At 42.1% G+C, this 18,149-nt stretch overlaps 2 protein-coding genes across 4 annotated transcripts in view; one reads left to right on the top strand and one right to left on the bottom strand.

Annotated features, from left to right (window-relative positions):
- capn1 (calpain 1) overlaps positions 1-5,913 on the bottom strand; it is a 33,282-nt gene extending 27,369 nt beyond the window's left edge. Inside the window, exons 1-2 of one of the 2 annotated variants that reach the window (XM_082528940.1) lie at positions 5,770-5,913; positions 1,218-1,946 (exon numbers count right to left, since the gene is read on the bottom strand). In XM_082528940.1, the coding sequence (XP_082385066.1) occupies positions 1,218-1,475 (258 nt within the window). In that variant the 5' untranslated portion in view covers positions 1,476-1,946; positions 5,770-5,913. Of the gene's footprint in view, positions 1-1,217; positions 1,947-3,970; positions 4,077-5,769 lie in introns of those variants that run through there. The other variant, XM_082528941.1, reaches the window with a different exon arrangement.
- A 1,400-nt stretch (positions 5,914-7,313) lies between these two features.
- sf3b2 (splicing factor 3b, subunit 2) lies at positions 7,314-17,918 on the top strand. 2 transcript variants are annotated; one of them, XM_082528938.1, is made up of 22 exons: positions 7,315-7,493; positions 7,939-7,985; positions 8,213-8,260; positions 9,133-9,360; positions 10,909-10,959; positions 11,356-11,440; positions 11,576-11,655; positions 11,978-12,086; positions 12,300-12,391; positions 12,627-12,839; positions 12,927-13,049; positions 13,144-13,224; positions 13,322-13,549; positions 13,635-13,784; positions 13,900-13,989; positions 14,624-14,731; positions 14,827-14,934; positions 15,202-15,344; positions 15,983-16,084; positions 16,753-16,852; positions 16,962-17,153; positions 17,536-17,918. In XM_082528938.1, the coding sequence occupies exons 1-22, from the start codon at positions 7,364-7,366 to the stop codon at positions 17,605-17,607; spliced, it is 2,580 nt and encodes an 859-aa protein (XP_082385064.1). In that variant the 5' UTR covers positions 7,315-7,363; the 3' UTR covers positions 17,608-17,918. The 2 variants fall into 2 exon arrangements, with proteins under 2 accessions (XP_082385065.1, XP_082385064.1); XM_082528939.1 differs by lacking the exon at positions 8,213-8,260 and having other exon boundaries at positions 7,314-7,493.
- The last annotated feature ends 231 nt before the right edge of the window (positions 17,919-18,149 follow it).

Raw genomic sequence — 18,149 nt, 5'->3', positions numbered from 1 at the left:
GATCAAGGTGCGCCCGGTGGAAGTGGGGTGCAGAGGCTTTGTTGCCAGAACAACAGCGAATTGCTTAGATTGGGACTGCTGTCAAATGTTAGTGCTTGCCAGCTCTGCTTAAACACACCCACTGCAGGTGGTCATGGGACATGGTTTTTTTAGGCACTGGTGCACTAAATGTGTGCACACTAACACGAGTTTTAGACTACAGGGCATGCAACAGCAGATAGCTCTTGTCAGATGGGTGCACATATTTAAAATACTATGGCTCAGGCTATGGTGCTGCAGTCATGTGCAGGACATCAAGATGTCCACTTGCTTGCTGTGAATTCTCCAGACAATTACCTACTCTACTGTTAGTGGCTCGTTCAGACATTACACATTGTTTACAAAGGAGCTGCTACTTTAAAAACCACCAAATATCTGAGTGAGGCATTTGTAGGCATGAGTCAGACATTTGCATTGTGATGCAGTGCAGCCAGATAAGACCTAATACAATTCAGGGGTGTGGTCTGCTACACTGTAGAAAAACAGCGCCACTAGGTTGCCAAAAGCATTAATTCGTCTGTCTTCACACCTATATGAATTCAAGTGACATCTTATTCTTAATACATATGGTTTAATATGTTGATGGTCCACTTTTTGCAGGTATAACATCTTCAGATCTTCCTAAAGGTGTTTTTTTTTTCAGGTTGAGGTGCAGGCCAGTCTAGTTCTTCCACACCACACTCACTCATCCATGTCTTTATGGACATTGCTTTGTGCACTGGTGTGCAGTGATGTTGGAACAGGAAGTGGCCATCACCAACATTTCTTGCTATGTTAAAGCATTAAGCACACTGGCAGAGTTACTGTCATTCCCAAACGCTTGCTCTTTGTTATGATACCACGAACAATTGACTGTGGAATATTTAGTAGTGAGGAAATTTCATGTCTGGACTTGTTGCACAGGTGGAATCCTATCACAGTTCCTATGTCCAAGGAAGTGATTGGAAAACCTCCATTTAATTATTTAATGGGGTAGTGAATACTTTTAGCAACACAGTGTATTATAACTGTCTGACATTAAAATGATATTAACCTTCTAAAAAACACAGTAAATAAATCTGGAAACACCGTCTATAACTTTAAACATCTACAATAAATGATGTGAAAGGCTTCTATATTCCCCTTACCCACGCTTGGGCAAAAGACACAAAAACACGGCCACCGCCGCAATTTCTCACCGTGGGCCTCATCCAGCGCATGCCGCTGGTCTTTGCCGATCTGGGGCCGAGTTCGTTGAATCCCAAAGATGACGCTACAGCAGGAAACAGGCTGTCCTCAAACAATCTCCCACTTTGAAGGCACTGGGCTTTCAGAGAATCATAGTCCTGACCCAAGAACTTCACCGCATTGTGGTTCTGCCCCAGGCCCTCATCACGATCCCACTGGCTCCTCAGTTTGTAGGCCATGCCTGTGGCATAAATGGGCTGCTCTGCCATCTTGAGCTTGTGGAGTTAACGGAGAACAGTAGGACTGACAGCTGCTATCAATTTGATTCTCTTTGGAACCACAATAAGAAGTAAAGATGTGTCAATTATTAAAGACGCAACAGCAGCCTATTGAGCTTTTATAATCTAAAGCACTGTGCTGATGTAAACCTGATACACAGTGGTAATGGCTTCAAGGCTCAATCTTCAGTTAGAATAAAACATCAGTAGCTATGAAGATGCTATTAAACACTGATGAGGCTAGTCTGCTGCTTGGCTGTGGTGTATGTGGTTGCACTCTAGCTGGATGCTTTGATTGCAGTCACAAACGGAGAAGCTCAAAAATCCAAAGCTTGTCACAGTAGAGACGTCTTCCTCATTACAAAAGATCCAGATAACACCAGTCCCCGTCTGTTGTTCTTTTTTTGCCACGTTCACGCAGTGCAGGATCACACCCTGTCCTTATCACGGCAGCGGACAACCCTGCACAAAAACAAAGAAAGTGAGAAATTGAGCACAAAAGTGAAAAGGTTATCCAGTGAGATCCAAGATACAAGTTTGTACATACCAATACTATCTACGCGTACATCACAGAACAAAAGCTGAGGCTGTGCACACCCTCCATGTGCACAGACACTAAGAGTTTAAAAGACAAACGAGGCGTCCTTGTTTCTTTGCAGTCATCCATATATGTGCATTCTTAGAAAAGCCCGGCAAAGTTGGCACATCTGTGATACTTTTACTGTGGTGCACTGAATGTGTGCACAGTGTAAGTGAGAACTAAATTTAAAGTCAATGTTTAATCAGAAAAGCACATTAATAACAAAGCAGGGGTGTGTGTATTTTGATGCACAATAAAGGTTGCATGAGGCAAAGAACAAGCACAAGCTCTCTGTGAGACGCTTTAATTAAGCAGAGGCTGAGATGAAGAAGCATTTCTATCATTAGTGCCGGCGCAGACAGAACTGGAGCTTTGGACAGAGTTAGTCTCACTTTGTTGCTTTGAGTCTGCGTCTTTTCCAATAAACACAGAGTGGAAGGCGTTTATTTTTATCTTCTTTCAACTCTCTCAGCCTTTTTTTTTTTTTCACTCCCTCACCTCAGATATGCACATAAAGATACGCACTTCCTGTTTTCAGTCCACAGGTGTCCGTCACAGCAGAAACAGAAAAGAGAGTGGCTTTCACTGGCTTGTGTAGCAGTGGAGCCATGTAAGAGTTTCCTCCTCCTGCTAACAGAGAACCACACCCACAAAGATGGCCCATTTGACTGAGTGAAGAATGCTGCTGCTAAGAGAGCCAAAAACTGAGCATGCAGCTGTGATAGCAGGTTTCCCAGCTTGTTCAATTACACAACACTAAGACTTGTGTTTGCACATGTGCCTCTATTGCTGCTAGCATGATGAAACTACATTAGGGTCATTTGCATGAGTACTACACATTATTTCTGCTAATAGATCCCTAAAGCTACAGCTAGCAAAGCTGAAAGTGCTGCATAATGGCTGCCTGCACCACAACTATTATATTTCTTACCACGAGCATTACTACTCACACTAACAAAGGCACTTTTGCCACCACTGTAACAACTACTTCTGCTTCTTCCTGCATTCTTTATAAAGAGTTATTTAGCATCTGTACCACATATCAGTGTTAGCATCACTACAGTGTTTTTCTTTTTTACATAAAGGTATGTACTATTTAAATGTGGACACGAAAATATCTTCAGTGAAAAGGCTTCTAGAGTTACACTTGTTAAACTGCTTGTTAATGCATATATCTAATTAGCCAATCACATGTATTCAGGTATTTAAACATGGTCAACACGACCTGCTGAAGATCAAACTGAGCATCAAAATGAGGAAGAAATGTGATTTAAGTGACCTTGAATGTGGCACAGTTGTTGTCAAACAGGCTGGTCTAAGTATTTCAGAAACTGCTAATCTGCTGTGGGGAAATCCCAGCAATCTCTACAGTTTACAGAGCATGAGCCAAAACGGAGTAAATTTTGGCGCGGGGCAGTTCTCTGGTGAAGGTCTTCTTGATGTCAGAAGTCAAAATGGAAATGTCAGACTGCTTTGAGGTGATGGGAAGCAAACAGTAACTCAAATAACAGCTTTTTAGAACCAAAGTAAACAGAAGAGTGTCTCTAAACACACAACACACACACAACAAGCAGATGGGCTACGTCAGTAGGACACTCCCGTGAGCTAAGTAGAAGAAATTGAGGCTACAGTTCACACATGTTCTGCAGAATTGAACAATATAAATTTTTTTGGTCTAATGAGACTCAATTTTAGCAAAAACATTAGGATGGTGCGGTCAGCATACGGCATAAATACGAATACATGGATCCATCCTGCTGACCACTTCCATCCCTTTATGACATTAATAAAAATGTGCTTCACTGTTCTTCCCCTCACTGCAAAGTCCATCATGAAATCCTAACAAATGTCTGGTTAAAAATGCAGGTTTTCAGATTTATGTCAGGCCCATGTGTTTGTTTCTTACCTCTCCTCCAAACTGCACCTTCTAGTTTGATCCCAAGAACTGCCAAACCAGTCCAGACAGACTCTTCTGTACTACTTTTATAGTCAACCTCCAGCGAGGGATGTGCCAAATGTGGCAGGAAGGAGGAGTTACGCCTGATTTCAACATCTTTATTTTCCAACTGTTAACGTATGCCCATTGTCACTTGAATGACATGTTTGAGCACTCCTATAAATTCACTTAATACCTAATTAACTTTTCCTAGAACGGGAGGAGCTACTGGCTATAGGCAGAAGTGTGTCAGGTGACAGCTCTGTGAGGAAAAACGCCACTGCCCCTCACAAAACACACCCACTACCATGAAATGCTTGCAGACCACAAACAATTACTCATATGCTTTCAATATGCATGTCACTCTAAGTTGGTTCCATGACAAAACACCCATGACCCCATTACTTAAACCAACAACAAAGGATCATAACGTGTTCTGTTAAAACTTTAGTCGTGTGGTTTTTACCTCTGCTGGCTGCCATCGGGGCACATTTTACCCAACAACAGTTCAGTCGGACTCTAATGAATATTTTACTTCTCCTCACATGAGAAATACATGCAGCCTACATACCCTCACTCCATATCCCAACACAAATGCTTAGCCTTCCCCCCAGTCCGGGTGGCAGCACACAAGAATGCGCATGCATGTGTGTACTGTACTGTATCATCTAGCAATGCAACACTTAGTATAATGACAAGAAAACTGAGAATGTGCACTTTTATCCAACCCATAACCCGGCTCTTTTACTTATTTGTTTTGGCACATCAGCAGGATGTTTCCTTTAACATAGGGGTCGTGCAGCCATGGGTAGAAACACACACGACTGAAGCAGCAGGCATGCAAAGGCCGTGAAAACACTGCAATCATCAGCAATGTATGACTAATGCTTTTCTGCTGATGATTGTCTGAGTCCAGTTTCCTCCTCACAACTCGAGCTGATTAAATGCATGCTGATAGTAAGTAAGTGTTGCCTTTGGGAGGGTGGAGTCAAGAGTTTGTGGCATGAGTAAGCCTTCTGACCGCCTGTGGTGTATTTCTGCATGCAGGGGTTCATGTTGCAACACAGTTTACTGTGAGAAAAAATATCCAAAGTGTTTGGAGAAAATAGACCAACAGAGAGATCACACACACGCACGCACGCACTGTGACCGCTGCAGGGAACATGGTGACTACTGTGTTTTTTTCTCATCAGAGTCTGCAGAAGAACACAGCTTTTAGAAACACTGCGCTACATTTGGAGAATGCTCGTTGGAGCATGCGCCTCAGCTCACGCAGATTTAGCTCTTTATAAAACTTTAACTTGGACGCATGGCTCACACAGATAAGTAAGTCGCTTTTGTGATAGATAGGTGTGGTCCCTGGGAAAACATTGAAATTAAAGAACGAAACACAACCAGCAAAGCGAACAGCGGTTTGACGAGTTTCCTTTGGCTTCACTTCCATCAGACACAGTTAAAACCAATAATAATAATAATAATAATAACAATAATAATAAAGCGTAAGACAGCAAAAGCAAATTTTGCGGAATCAGCACATTAATGATTAATGATTGATGGTTATTATTCTCGTGAAATCTGGGACAGACTGCTGTTTCACTGTGGTTTGTTCCGGCATCACAAACTAACCTAAAAAATAACTCACAAACTTCCAGTTCTGCTCTTAAAAAAGAAGAAGTTCATGCCAGGAGGACAAACGCGATTGGCAAAGTGCAGCCCGACACTAAACTGCTGATGCAAAGTGATGTTGAAGGATGAAAACTCATATTTACCTTCAAATGCGTTTCCTCTGAAAAAAAAAATAGCTACACGGAAATTCAACATGCTCTGCGTTCCATGTTTAGTATGTACCCTTCTTGTACCCTCCCCTCTTTTCTATACAGAAGAAACGCCCTGCTGCCGCTGTGTACCCTTGTTTCAATGCGACTGCGCAGTGCCCACAGGTCATAAAACTACACTGAAAGGGAGGGATTCGTGCACTGTTCTGTCGTGTTGTGCTCTTTGTTTGCAGCAGATTTTACTTGATACTGTAGTTCATTATGGTACTGTGTGTTCACATGCAATAAGCTGCCCTTTAAAAGACAAAAATCCCTTTATATCGCTCTGTAAATACTTATCCTAACTAAAAAAAAAACCGCCACATTTACCAAGTGTTAGACTCTTTTTGAAGTTTAGTTACGTACAGTATTTCTATTTTATAACTATTTTTAAATTTCAGTAGACTTGTATGTTATGAATGTAAAAATAGAGAAGTTTTTTAATCTTCTAACGGCATCATTTACAGGATTTCAAGTCTAAGCAGCCAACAATGACATCTAGTGACTTCGGGTAGCAGCGCATCTAGAATAGAATCGGATAGAATAGCTTTTTTATTGTTACTGTTACAAGAACAATGAAAGGCAGTTTGGCATCTCTCCATGTGTGTGAAGTACACAATAGCCAAAGTATTTACACAACAAATTTACATTTACACAAGAAAGATATGTACAAGTTATACATACACCAGCAACACACACACACATACATACATATATGAATATATGAATATATACATATATGCATTCGTACGTACATACACACACATATTTCCACATACACGCTTACATCTATATCCATACACATACATGCCATCCAACTAGCAGGTGCATTGAGAGGTGCAGTGTGGTCAGTGATATTGCACGTTGAGTGTGTGTGTGTGTGTGGGGGGGGGGGGTGCTGTTGGAACTATGCTAAATAAGGTTTTAATAAACAGAAATACGATTTATAAATAAGGTGTAATGTCCATGAGCGTTATTTCTATGAAATAGACAGAAAGAACAAATAGTAAAAAAATTTAAAAAAAAACAAACAATTAAATTAATAATAATAATAATAATAATAATAATAATAATAATAATAATAATAATAATAATAACATGTAGATAATAAACAGAATTTAGGGTGTAATGATCGCACAGAAATGTGTAAATGATCACAGTCTATGGGGGGGAGGGGGGGGATTGGGGCCACAGATTAGCGTCTGTTTGTATGGGATTGTATTAGTCTGTATCTTTTTACCTGATGGCTAAAGTTCAAGCTGAGGGTGACTAGGCTGTGTGTGCATTGTCTGAAATGATGACGGATTATGAGATCACACAAATGTATTGACTACAGTTGAAGAATATGATTTTTGCCCCTCTTTATGTTTTCTCTTATTAGGAATTTATATTTTGAAAGCACGTGTTCTGACTGATTATTGGGGTAAGTGTGCATTGAATTAAAAGAAAAAATCTCTCTTCATACTTCACGTCCCGTGGTGCATTGCGTCTTTCCCAAGCTCTCGCGTGTGCTTCGCTGCCGCCGTTGTTCCATTGAGCTAACCTCAACATGGCATCCGACGGACCGCCGGGCACTGACTCTCTCCCGTCCGATTTGGGGAGTGCTATTGCAGCTCTGAATACATGGAGCATCCCGGATCTTCAGGGCAAGCTGGCAGAGCTGGGAGTACCCAACATGGGTAAGAAGAACACCCGCGTAGAGCACTAACATAGACAGTATTTGGCTATCGGCAGCTAGCCAGTTGCTAACTTTAGCTAGTAGCGTTAAAACGCAATGCTTCCGTTGCAACGAGTTTAAGCTAGGCCTGCGTTATGTTTACACTCTGTTGAGTTCATTTCACGCACTAATTAATCGAGTACGTGACATTTTAATCCCTGTGATGCAAGTTGGATAAAGTTATGACCATTTGGTTAGCTATTTTCCTTAATATGAGTTCTGTAACTAGTGCAGCGGTTTAGCTGCTTTGCTAACTTTAATACGAAGCGGTCAGCGTTAGCTAGTTTTGCACAACTTTAAAATGCGCTCAGAGTTGTTCTGGTACATTTTTGGTGTACATATTACAAGCCTAGATTCATATCTACCTTGTTTAACAGCTGTTTCCGATTCATTCTTTCTCTCTTTAGGTCCCAGAGAGGAGTTGATTGACAGACTGAAGGGCTACATGATGCAGGTAAATGCGTTTAAATTCAGTTTTATCCGGTCATCGCTCAGCTGTTTGGTATGGTGATGAAGCTTTTTCTAACTGTTGATGACCTTTCAGGCTACGCTAGACTAGTCTTGAATAAAGTCTGAGGAAAAGTTATTAGTAAATCCTAGCTATCCTAGCTCTGTTTCTCTGACCTCCCCGCCTTTTCTTTAAAATTAAAGAAACTGTGTCTTGTACGTGTCCCTCCACAGACTGGGATTCTCCTCAGCAAACCTGATGATAAACAAATGGGCTCCCAGGTAATTTGGAGGGAAACGCTGATATCTGTTTAATACTGCAGTATACAATGGTGAACCACATGTCAGTGTAGTGTTTTTTCTATATTTTGATTTACATGTTTAACGGTTGCCATTTTTGAACACTGGACCAGCTTTTTATCCTCTCAAGGATATTTGAGGTGTGTGTGAGTTTGCCCATCCAGTCTACCGCTATTTGTTTTGCGGACTTTGAGAAGGCATTTACCCTGGTCCTTCGCAGTGTCCTATGGGGCTGCTTCATTAAAATGGGTGTTTGGCCCATTTTTACAAGCCATTTGGTTCCTCTACAAGTGTCACAAGAGCTTAGTCCACAACAATTAGTCTGATGCGTTTCCAGTCGGTGCTGGACTCAGGCAGCACTGCCCTGTGTCACCAATCCTGTTCAGTTTTTAAGATCAGAATCGTTGGCATAGCCAGGAGGCAGAAGGCTTCCACCTTAGTGGCCTCAGGATTTAGTCTGTGAATAACTAAAGCAAGTTCATAGACAAGGTATGCAAAATTTACAGTGTTACACATTTACTTAACAAGGAAAAGATCCCGTTCTAGGAGGACATGCTTCTCGTTCTGTCAGGGCGGGCTTCTACTAAATCAAATATAATAGAGCTATCTGCTGTTTTAACTCAACGGAGCAGACGAAAGTACCTTTATTTAAGTTTTCACTCTTGCAAATGTGTTACAGTTGAGTATGTTTTATCTGTTTGTAGACCTCTGCTAAATGGTGCTAAGAAGCAATTTACCGAAACAGAAATTCACTGAACACCTTAATATCTCACTCAGATGGTCACACAAACAAGTTCACTTCAGTCTTTCGCGCTTCACATTTACATCGGTCTCCTGTATTTCCTCCTCTCTAGATGCCAGGTATCCCTGCCATGCCCCCAATGCCTATGCCCCCCATGCCTCCTGGTATGGGTATGATCCCAGCTATGAGCATGATTCCTAGCGGGCCCCCTCCACCCGGTATACACATGGGCATGGACCACTCTGGTTTGCCACCACCTGGCCTCACACAGGATGATCAGCTGAAGATGGCTCAGCATAGAGCAGCCATGATGTTACAGCAAGAGGAGAGAGCCAAGCAGGTGAGGATAGCTGGACCTAAAGTTTAATGTTTCACTCATTTTTGCCATTTTTCTTTGCATTCAAAGCGTAGAGTTCAGGGCTCTAGACTAACTTTTTGCCAAGGTTTGCACTGGTGCGCCTAACTCTTTATTTGGAGCACAGTTCTACAAGAAAAATACTTTACTGAAAAAGTGCTTGTGCTTAAAGTGCTTTGGCACTCTTTGGCAATATTGTAGACAATGTTAAACTTAATCATCATCTCGGCCTCTGAGAGAGAGAGGGGGGACACTTGGGCCGTGCATTTATCGCTGCATAAAATGTGTTTTCTGGATACACTGTGCTTTTTCAGCGTTCAGAGATTGATGGCACTGTGTCAGAGCACTGGCTATCAATTTCAGACGGATCAGGCCTTAACTTAGAGAAAAAATAATCAATAGTTCTTTTCATCTTTTGTCATTACCCAAAGCTACATCCACTTCTGTCGGCCTAGGCTACTCACTAGGGCTGGGTATCATCACTTTTTTCTACAATCCATTCGATTGTGATTCACAAGGTGCTGATTCGATTCGATTCAATTTTGCCTCAGACAGTCAGAAATATTATAATTCTGATCATTTATCAGTACTGACACTTGTGAGACTTCATCAGAGGAGTAAGCATCACAGCAGATGCCTTTGTGTCAAAGTAACTGAGAATAAAACTCAGAAAAACATGAAGGAGATTTTCCTGGCCTGGCTTTTTATAGCAGATAACCTTAAAAATATTCTGTAATTTTGCATAGTTTTAAAAAGTTTAAACGTCTTCAGTATTGAACAGCAGAAATCAGGCTTTCTTGTCCGAGGTCATTTAAGTTAAAAAAGAAAGAAAAGGCAGCGTCCGACAGCGCTGTAAACAACAGTGAGTTTATCGTGGTGGAAACAAAACGGCAAACGTGAGAGAAGATTACTGATGATTTATCAAATGTGAAGTGTAGTTTGGATCTTCTTTTGCTGCTGGTTCAGTGAATTTGGGTTTGAGAAAGACAAAATCTGCAGCTCAGAATCGAACGCAAAAAAGACGTAAACACAAAGTGGCAAATCGCAGACGCATCAGAATCAGTGAGCTGTCTGCTTTCAGCCCCGACGGCGTGTACGTGTCGCCGAGTGAGAAAGCCGAAAAAGAGAAAGCTGATTCTGATGCGTCGGGTCCGCTCGGTGTTTACGCCTTTGTGTGGAATCCGTTTACCTGCTCTCATTTGCTGATTGGAGGTTATTGAAATAGTTTTGTGAGCTTTAACCTGAGCTCCTGGCGTTTCTGGCAAAACACATATTCAAAAGTCGAGTCAGGATTTAATGAATCAATATCGCTTTTTTTTTTTATTTTATTTATTTATTTATTTATTTATTTTAGTCACACCATTGAAAAATGTGGTCGCACTCTAGAGCCCTGGAGTAAATTCTGAGATGTGATCATAACTTAAAGCACAATTTTAAAAAAGACCTGAAGACTTTAATGTAATGTCATGTGTAAATCAGAATAACACACTATTGTGTTCACTGACTGGCTGTTATTGTTTGTGGCTCTCTCAGGGCGATTCCCATGTCATGGATGAACACGATCTTTTGGAGCAACAGAAAAGGGTAAGAGGGTGAAAAACTCTCAGTTGAAATATTTTCTTGAGGAGCTGCGTGGTGGAAAAGGGTGAAAAAACCCACTTTGGTGTGGGAACAAGTTGCTGCCCCAAGTGGAGAATTTTAAAGTATCTCGTTCACAAATGAGGGAGAGTGGAGTGGGAGTGACAGATGAATCAGCATAGTGGGTCCTGTATGGTGTGCTGTGAGAATCTGAATATGAAAGCAAGGCCATGACTTTTATTAGTGTGCTGGCACCCTCACTTGGGGTTAAATGTTGTGGAAGAATGACACCACAGACATTTTTTTTGTTTTTGTTTGGTTGTGTGCAAAATTTCTCTTTTGTGCTACTGCAAATTATAAACATATTCATTTCTGTCCCCCTCGTACGTCCTCGTACGTCAGGCTGCAGTGCTGCTGGAACAGGAGCGTCAGCACGAGATGGCCAAGATGCAGCCCAGGTCCATGCCCACTGTCACTCCAATCAGAGGTGAGTTTAAGCGAGTTTTAAATAACACGAAATGTTATATAATGAATTTGAAATACATTTTTTAATTTCTTTTTTTCTTCTGAAACGGCACATTTTAGGAGTTTTTTTGTTTGATAATAATTCTGTGTGTTTTAGGGCCTCTGCCTCCAGGTGTCAGCATGTTACCAGTTCAGAAACACAGAGTGCCGCCTCCTCCTGGAGAGGACAACAGAGAGGTAAACCACCACTCCTTCCCGTATGTAGCGTTACTTCGTCTTCTCAGAAAACTGTTCCGAAGTTTCTTTTAAAGATATTGAAAATCTCTGCTGACCTGTTGATTAATTATACATGACCAGATGAGATTCTTTGACCCCTTTTCCACCATTGTTTGTATTATGTGTCCAGACATGCATGCATTAGTCAAAATTGTGGTCTAATACAAACATTCTAGTACCAAGTTTTGCTGAAACACAGTGGTGTTTTTGTTGTTGTTATTTTCAGACACACCGGTGCACGTAAAATTTCCCTAATCCCACATTTTTCTGGTGTAAATTTCAGAGCTGGCAGAGCGAGGAGATGAGCGTCACTGGGCCCAAGATCCCTCAGGCTCTGGAGAAGATCCTCCAGCTGAAGGAGATCAGGCAGGAGCAACTCACTGATCCCATAGGTCGGTCATCTGGTTAGACTGCTGCTAAACCAAAAACCTTTGTATTTTTATTCAGTTTTGTCCTGTAGTGACGGACTGGGAAGACCAGCTATAATTGTCTGAAGTTGTCCAATTCAAAAAAAATATTTTTGTTTGATTGGAAAATGAAGTTTTACAGTATGATCTCCACGGTTTTTTTTTTATATACATATATATGTGTATATCTTTCAAAAGAGGATGAAGACGAAGATGAGGGAGGAGATATGGATTCATCTGCATTGCCCATGTCTGAGACAGATGACGACAGCCAGATGTCTAAAAAAGATGTAAGCCTCTTTTAAGCATCTAAGATGAGCACCTTTAAGAGTCATAGCATTGTGAGTCCATGCTTGATGAATTGACTTTGATATTTGTCGCTCGCGACTTAAAATTGTCAACCCAGCAAACAAAACTGTAAAAACAGGATTTGTAGGTCCCGGCATGAATGACTCCACTATGAGGCAGTTTTTGTTTAATTTTGTTTGTCCCGTCTCTGAATTTGTCAACCAAACTTTTCCTCAGAAAAACCGCAAACGCAGGAACCGCAAAAAGAAGAGCAAGAAGAAGCGAGCACAGGAGAAGAAGGAGCAGGCGGAGCAGCAGCAGAAGGAGAGCAGCGACAAGGAGAAGGACAAAGAGAAGGAGCAAGAGGTGGAGATTGAGTACGTCACAGAGGAGCCAGAGATTTACGACCCCAACTACATCTTCTTCAAGCGAATTTTTGAGGCGTTTAAGGTGACTACAGCAGACATAGTTGAATATAAGCGCATCCACTTTGATCCCCACCTCTAATGCAGTCTGTCTGTCCTTGTCTTCTTCTAGCTGACTGATGATGTGAAGAAAGAGAAGGAGAAGGAGCCCGATAAGTCGGAGAAGAACGAGACGGCTGTGCTGCGGAAAAAAGGATTTGAGGAGGAGAAGAAAGACAGTGACGACAGTGATGATGTTTGAACACCTCCATTTTTTACGAGAGCGGAGCAAAAAGTACGAGTAGTTGTCTGCTCATGTGCTGAACATCTGAAATGTTTCTCATGTGCAGGAAATCAGGCCGGATGTCCCAAAACTATCCAAGAAGAAGCTGAGGAGGATGAACCGGCTGACAGTGGCTGAACTCAAACAGGTAAAAAATATATGGTTTGTGTTTTCAGTCTAAAAGTCCGTGCCTGATTCTGAATAGATGATAACTTTTTATTTCTCCTGCTGCCACTTCGCTTCAGTTGGTGGTTCGTCCAGATGTGGTGGAAATGCACGATGTGACAGCTCAGGAGCCCAAGCTGCTCGTGCACTTAAAAGCCACCAGGAACACGGTGCCGGTGCCCAGACACTGGTGCTTCAAACGAAAGTATCTGCAGGGAAAGAGAGGTATCGAGAAGCCGCCGTTCGAGCTGCCCGAGTTCATCAGGAGGACGGGAATCCAGGAGATGAGGGAGGCTCTGCAGGAGAAGGTGGGTGTTCTTCTGATGGTCTGAGTCAACATTAGCAGAAATAATACTGCATGATTAGTAATTCTGTTTTTCTGTCCACTCGCAGGAGGATGCCAAAACTATGAAAACCAAAATGAGAGAGAAGGTTCGTCCCAAGATGGGAAAGATCGACATCGACTACCAGAAACTCCACGATGCTTTCTTCAAATGGCAAATCAAGCCCAAGCTCACCATCCACGGAGACCTTTACTATGAGGTACAAGAATTCTCGCTTTTCTCACATGTATTCAGAACCACGTAGGTACATTTATCAAAGGGACGTTATGAGCGCTAACGCTCCATGACCTACTTTGTGTTTTGTGGCTCCACAGGGTAAAGAGTTTGAAACTCGTCTGAAAGAGAAGAAACCCGGAGATCTGTCCGATGAGCTGCGTATCGCTCTGGGCATGCCAGTTGGACCTGTGAGTTTCACTGTTGTTCAAACGTTGTGCAAATTTAATGAACTAAATCACAAAAAAACAGCCAATGTGTTTTAAATTGACTGCAGTTTCTCTTAAACACACAAATCTGAGCGCATATAAACAGAAACTGAGCCTTGGTGATCTTAGAGCTTCATACTGTCTTTGTTTATCGTGTTCTTGGGCTCATCTTGATCTCAGTGATGAGACTCTGTAATTATATAAGAGTGTGATATAAAGCTACTGTATGAAGCTCCAGTTGCGACAGAAATAAATCAGCCGCTTTTGTTTTGCTGTTACTGTCCTGCTCTGTAGTATCACTCTCCCTGCTATCTCATTATGTCACTCTCTCTGTTACTGCTGTTAAGTGGTTGAATGTACAAGCTGTGAGAATAAATGTGTCAGATAAGACGTGACAGGACTTGTTTACACCGACACAGTAACGAGGACAATGCTGCTGTAACGACAATTATATAAATATATCCAGGCGGTGTTTTTGTCGCAGGCAACACCAACAGGCACGCAAATGAATGCTGAGCATATTTTAAGCTTGGAAAATGCAATCAGTACAGGGGGAGCGAATTGAGGAAGCAGAGCGAGCATTTCACTTGGATTTTTGCTTTGTCTTCATCGTCAGAACGCCCACAAGGTGCCGCCTCCCTGGTTGATAGCCATGCAGAGGTACGGACCTCCTCCCTCCTATCCCAACCTGAAGATCCCTGGACTGAACTCTCCCATCCCGGAGGTAACAAAATATCCAAAAAGCAGTTTAACAAATATGTCAGTGAATCAGTTATTGCTCATTTTTCCTGATGTTGTTTATCTGCATCCCTTCATCAGAACTGTACTTTTGGTTATCACGCCGGAGGCTGGGGGAAGCCCCCGGTAGACGAGATGGGCAAACCCCTTTACGGCGACGTGTTCGGGACCAATTCTGCAGACTTCCAGGTCAGGAGTGCACAATATACCCTCAGAAAAATAATTCTAATCATCATAATAACTTCTTAACAATGTAAAAGTGTAAATACTGTTACTTTAAGTCCTACACCAACAGTAACTCTTGTGTATGATTGTTTGTTGGTGCATTTCTTGGTATGAATTTCATCCAAATTGAAGTCTTTTGTCTTCACCGTTTAGGTTTTTGTTTTCGATTGCTACACATATTATGGCCGTCTCTTAACGATGACTAATACACTAACATGTTTCTGCATTTAGGCTAAGGCGGAGGAAGAAGAGGTGGACCACACAACGTGGGGCGAGCTAGAACCCTCGGATGAGGAATCATCAGAGGAGGAGGAGGAGGAGGAGAGCGACGAGGAGAAGCCAGATGAAACCGGATTCTTCACACCAGCAGACAGGTGCTTAATGTGCACAGTGCAGTCAGTGATTTAATCAAGAAGCTGATAATGATTAATAGATGAGTCTTAAATCGTATTTAGAGTTTTCTTACCCTGAAGTGTAAAGCAAATCAAAAAGGTAGCACCTCACAAACATGGCTGCCCACAAACATCTCAGTCAACAGTTGCTCACATTTATTTATTGGCTCAAAGTGGGTTCATGTGTTTTCAGCTCAGAGCGTGTGAGGCTCAGCGCTTCGGGCTAAAGCTGTTTTTAATGTTGGGGATATGTCAAAAATAAAAATGAACCTTGCAGCTAAAGACTTCGAAGGATCCATTTTATAGATGTGTCAGGTGTAAGCTTAAGTATCAGACAGACATCAGTGCTGAGATCGACATTAACTTTAAAACTATTTCTTTCATTTAGCGTGTGACTGTAAATGACCTGAGAACAGGGCCGGGAAGTGTCCAGTCACATTAGTGTTTGACTGGGTTATTTGGTCCGTATCTCATGTCCTCGCTTTTTGCTAACAGAAGGGTGCGTGCGTGCGTGCCCACAGCTTTTAGACCTTTCTCAAGGCTTGACGGTATGGCGTTTTCTGAAGTTTGTGCTCACCAATAAACTCACCGTGTGCTGTGTGTCGCTTTGTGTGTTTCAGTGGGTTGATCACCCCGGGAGGCTTCTCATCAGTACCAGCCGGCATGGAGACCCCGGAGCTGATCGAGCTGAGGAAGAAGAAGATCGAGGAGGCAATGGATGGGTGAGTGTCGCTCCACTCAGTGCCTCTTTATTAACCATTGGATCATACGGTTTATCTTTAAAAAAAAAGAAAAAGAAAAAAATTAACAAAAAAAACTAAAAGTGAAAAATGCACTTCTTAATAGAAATTGTGCATTTTGGCTCCAAGTATTTCAAGGGTGAGTACTGGGGTGTTTTTAGATGTTTTCCCAGCATCCAGTTTTGAGAGTATTGGAGTTAGATCCTTGAAATCTTCCGGTACTACAGTTCTGTAAAGCTAACAAAGAATGATGGATGATCGAGGTCTGTAAAATATTTGGACGTTTAAATATCCTTTAAAACAGTCCAAATAAGGTTTCACAGATATTAAAGCTTAAATATAAGGAAAAAAGAGACGATTTCATCCAGAGACAAACTGTCCTGGTATTTGATGGCATTTGAGGAGCTGACATGGAATGACCCATTCATATTTATTTATATGAATGATACTGTCTAAAAAAAAAAATGAGTCACTTTTGCTGTAAACAGCAGGGAGAAAATGTCATCACACCCACTCCGATTTTTCTAAGTGTTATAAAGTCTAATGCCACACTTTAATAGAAATAGCATTCATTTAGAAAAAGCTAGAACTATTCTGTGTTTCTAAAGCACCGTGCGCTTTTCTTAGTTTGACACGTTCTTGTTTTGCAGCAATGAGACGCCACAGCTGTTCACTGTTCTCCCTGAAAGACGAACGGGCCCAGTAGGAGCAGCTATGATGGCCTCGACGCACATTTACGAAATGTCAGCGGTAAGGAGAAGTGTGTCCAAATGAAATGACATTACAGCCATTTTTCTTTTCGTTCCCGTTCTCCTCTGCCACTCTAGCTGAATCTTAAATACCTCTCTGCTTTCCTCAGGCCATGGCCAGTCGTAAGGCTGGCGGAGGGCAGGAGTCGCAGGGCGTGGAGGTAGCCCTGGCCCCGGAGGAGTTGGAGCTGGACCCGATGGCCATGACGCAGAAGTACGAGGAGCACGTGAGAGAGCAGCAGGCTCAGGTGGAGAAGGAGGACTTCAGCGACATGGTGGCTGAGCACGCAGCCAAACAGAAGGTACTAAGACACACAATTAGTGGCTTTTTAAAAACATTTTTCCTTCACACAAATGTTTTTGTGTAGCTGATTTCTGCCCCAATTACACGCTCAGCTCCTGGAAACTTTAAAGAAATGTTGCAGGCAGATAGCAGAGGAGTTCAAAGCAAAAAAAATCAATTGTGTTTGTTTAAGAGGTCAAAAATTACTAGTTCCCACGTCATTGATCTCATGACCAACACACCTGATGTGTCGATTACCAGCGTGTTACTGTAAATGAGTTCTGTTTATAACCTAAAGGAAAGTGGAAGTCAATAGTCACTTAGGTTTTCCCTTGGGGTGACATTTGAATATTAATAGTTTCCCCCTCCTCCTGCGTTTTTTCTTCCTTGTCGCCAAACAGCAAAAAAAGAGGAAGGCCCAGCCGCAGGACACACGAGGCGGCGCCAAGAAATACAAAGAGTTCAAGTTCTAGAGGAGATGAACCAAAACGAAGCTCAGCAAGAGAGTCGTCCACCGCAGGAAATGAAAGAGGAAGAGGCAGATTTGAATTTCAGAGGATGCACACTGCAGCACCGATCATCTGTTAGCGCTTTAACAGTAAACCGTAAATCAACAGCGTGGGCGTGTCTCATGTAGTCAGTGTCACATGACTGTGGCAAGGTGCATTTTTCTGTGTTGAACTTTTTAAGGTCTTGGTTATGTTTTTGTTTTGTTTTTTTCATAGTAACCATGTTTTTTTCTGTTTTTTGTAAATAAATGACGTGACAACACGAGTTCACAATCTTACTGCCTCCAGGTTTCTGTTTCATTTCATTGCACTCTTTGGGGAGGTGTGATTACACGCTGGTGGTAAAATGCAAGACATTTTCCCCATCTGCGTCAGCTGAAGTATCGGGACTTTAGACTTTGAACCTTAATGACCTGTACTGTCTCTGTGAGGCCTTTGCTTCCACTGAAGCTGCAAAATTCCTGCCTCTGAGTTTTAAGGCTGCTTCTGATCACTTCTGTTTACCG

This window comes from Aulonocara stuartgranti (genome assembly GCF_965226115.1).
Source record: "Aulonocara stuartgranti genome assembly, chromosome: 3".
Lineage (NCBI taxonomy): Eukaryota > Metazoa > Chordata > Actinopteri > Cichliformes > Cichlidae > Aulonocara > Aulonocara stuartgranti.
This window is presented reverse-complemented; position numbering and strand designations above follow the sequence as displayed.

Excerpts from the sequence above, each read along its gene's own strand:
- sf3b2 (XM_082528938.1), top strand. The coding sequence starts at position 7,364 with ATGGCATCCGACGGACCGCCGGGCACTGACTCTCTCCCGTCCGATTTG. Across the intron at positions 7,986-8,212 it reads TGAAGGGCTACATGATGCAG|ACTGGGATTCTCCTCAGCAA; the intron begins GTAAATGCGTTT and ends GTCCCTCCACAG. Across the intron at positions 11,656-11,977 it reads CTGGAGAGGACAACAGAGAG|AGCTGGCAGAGCGAGGAGAT; the intron begins GTAAACCACCAC and ends TGTAAATTTCAG.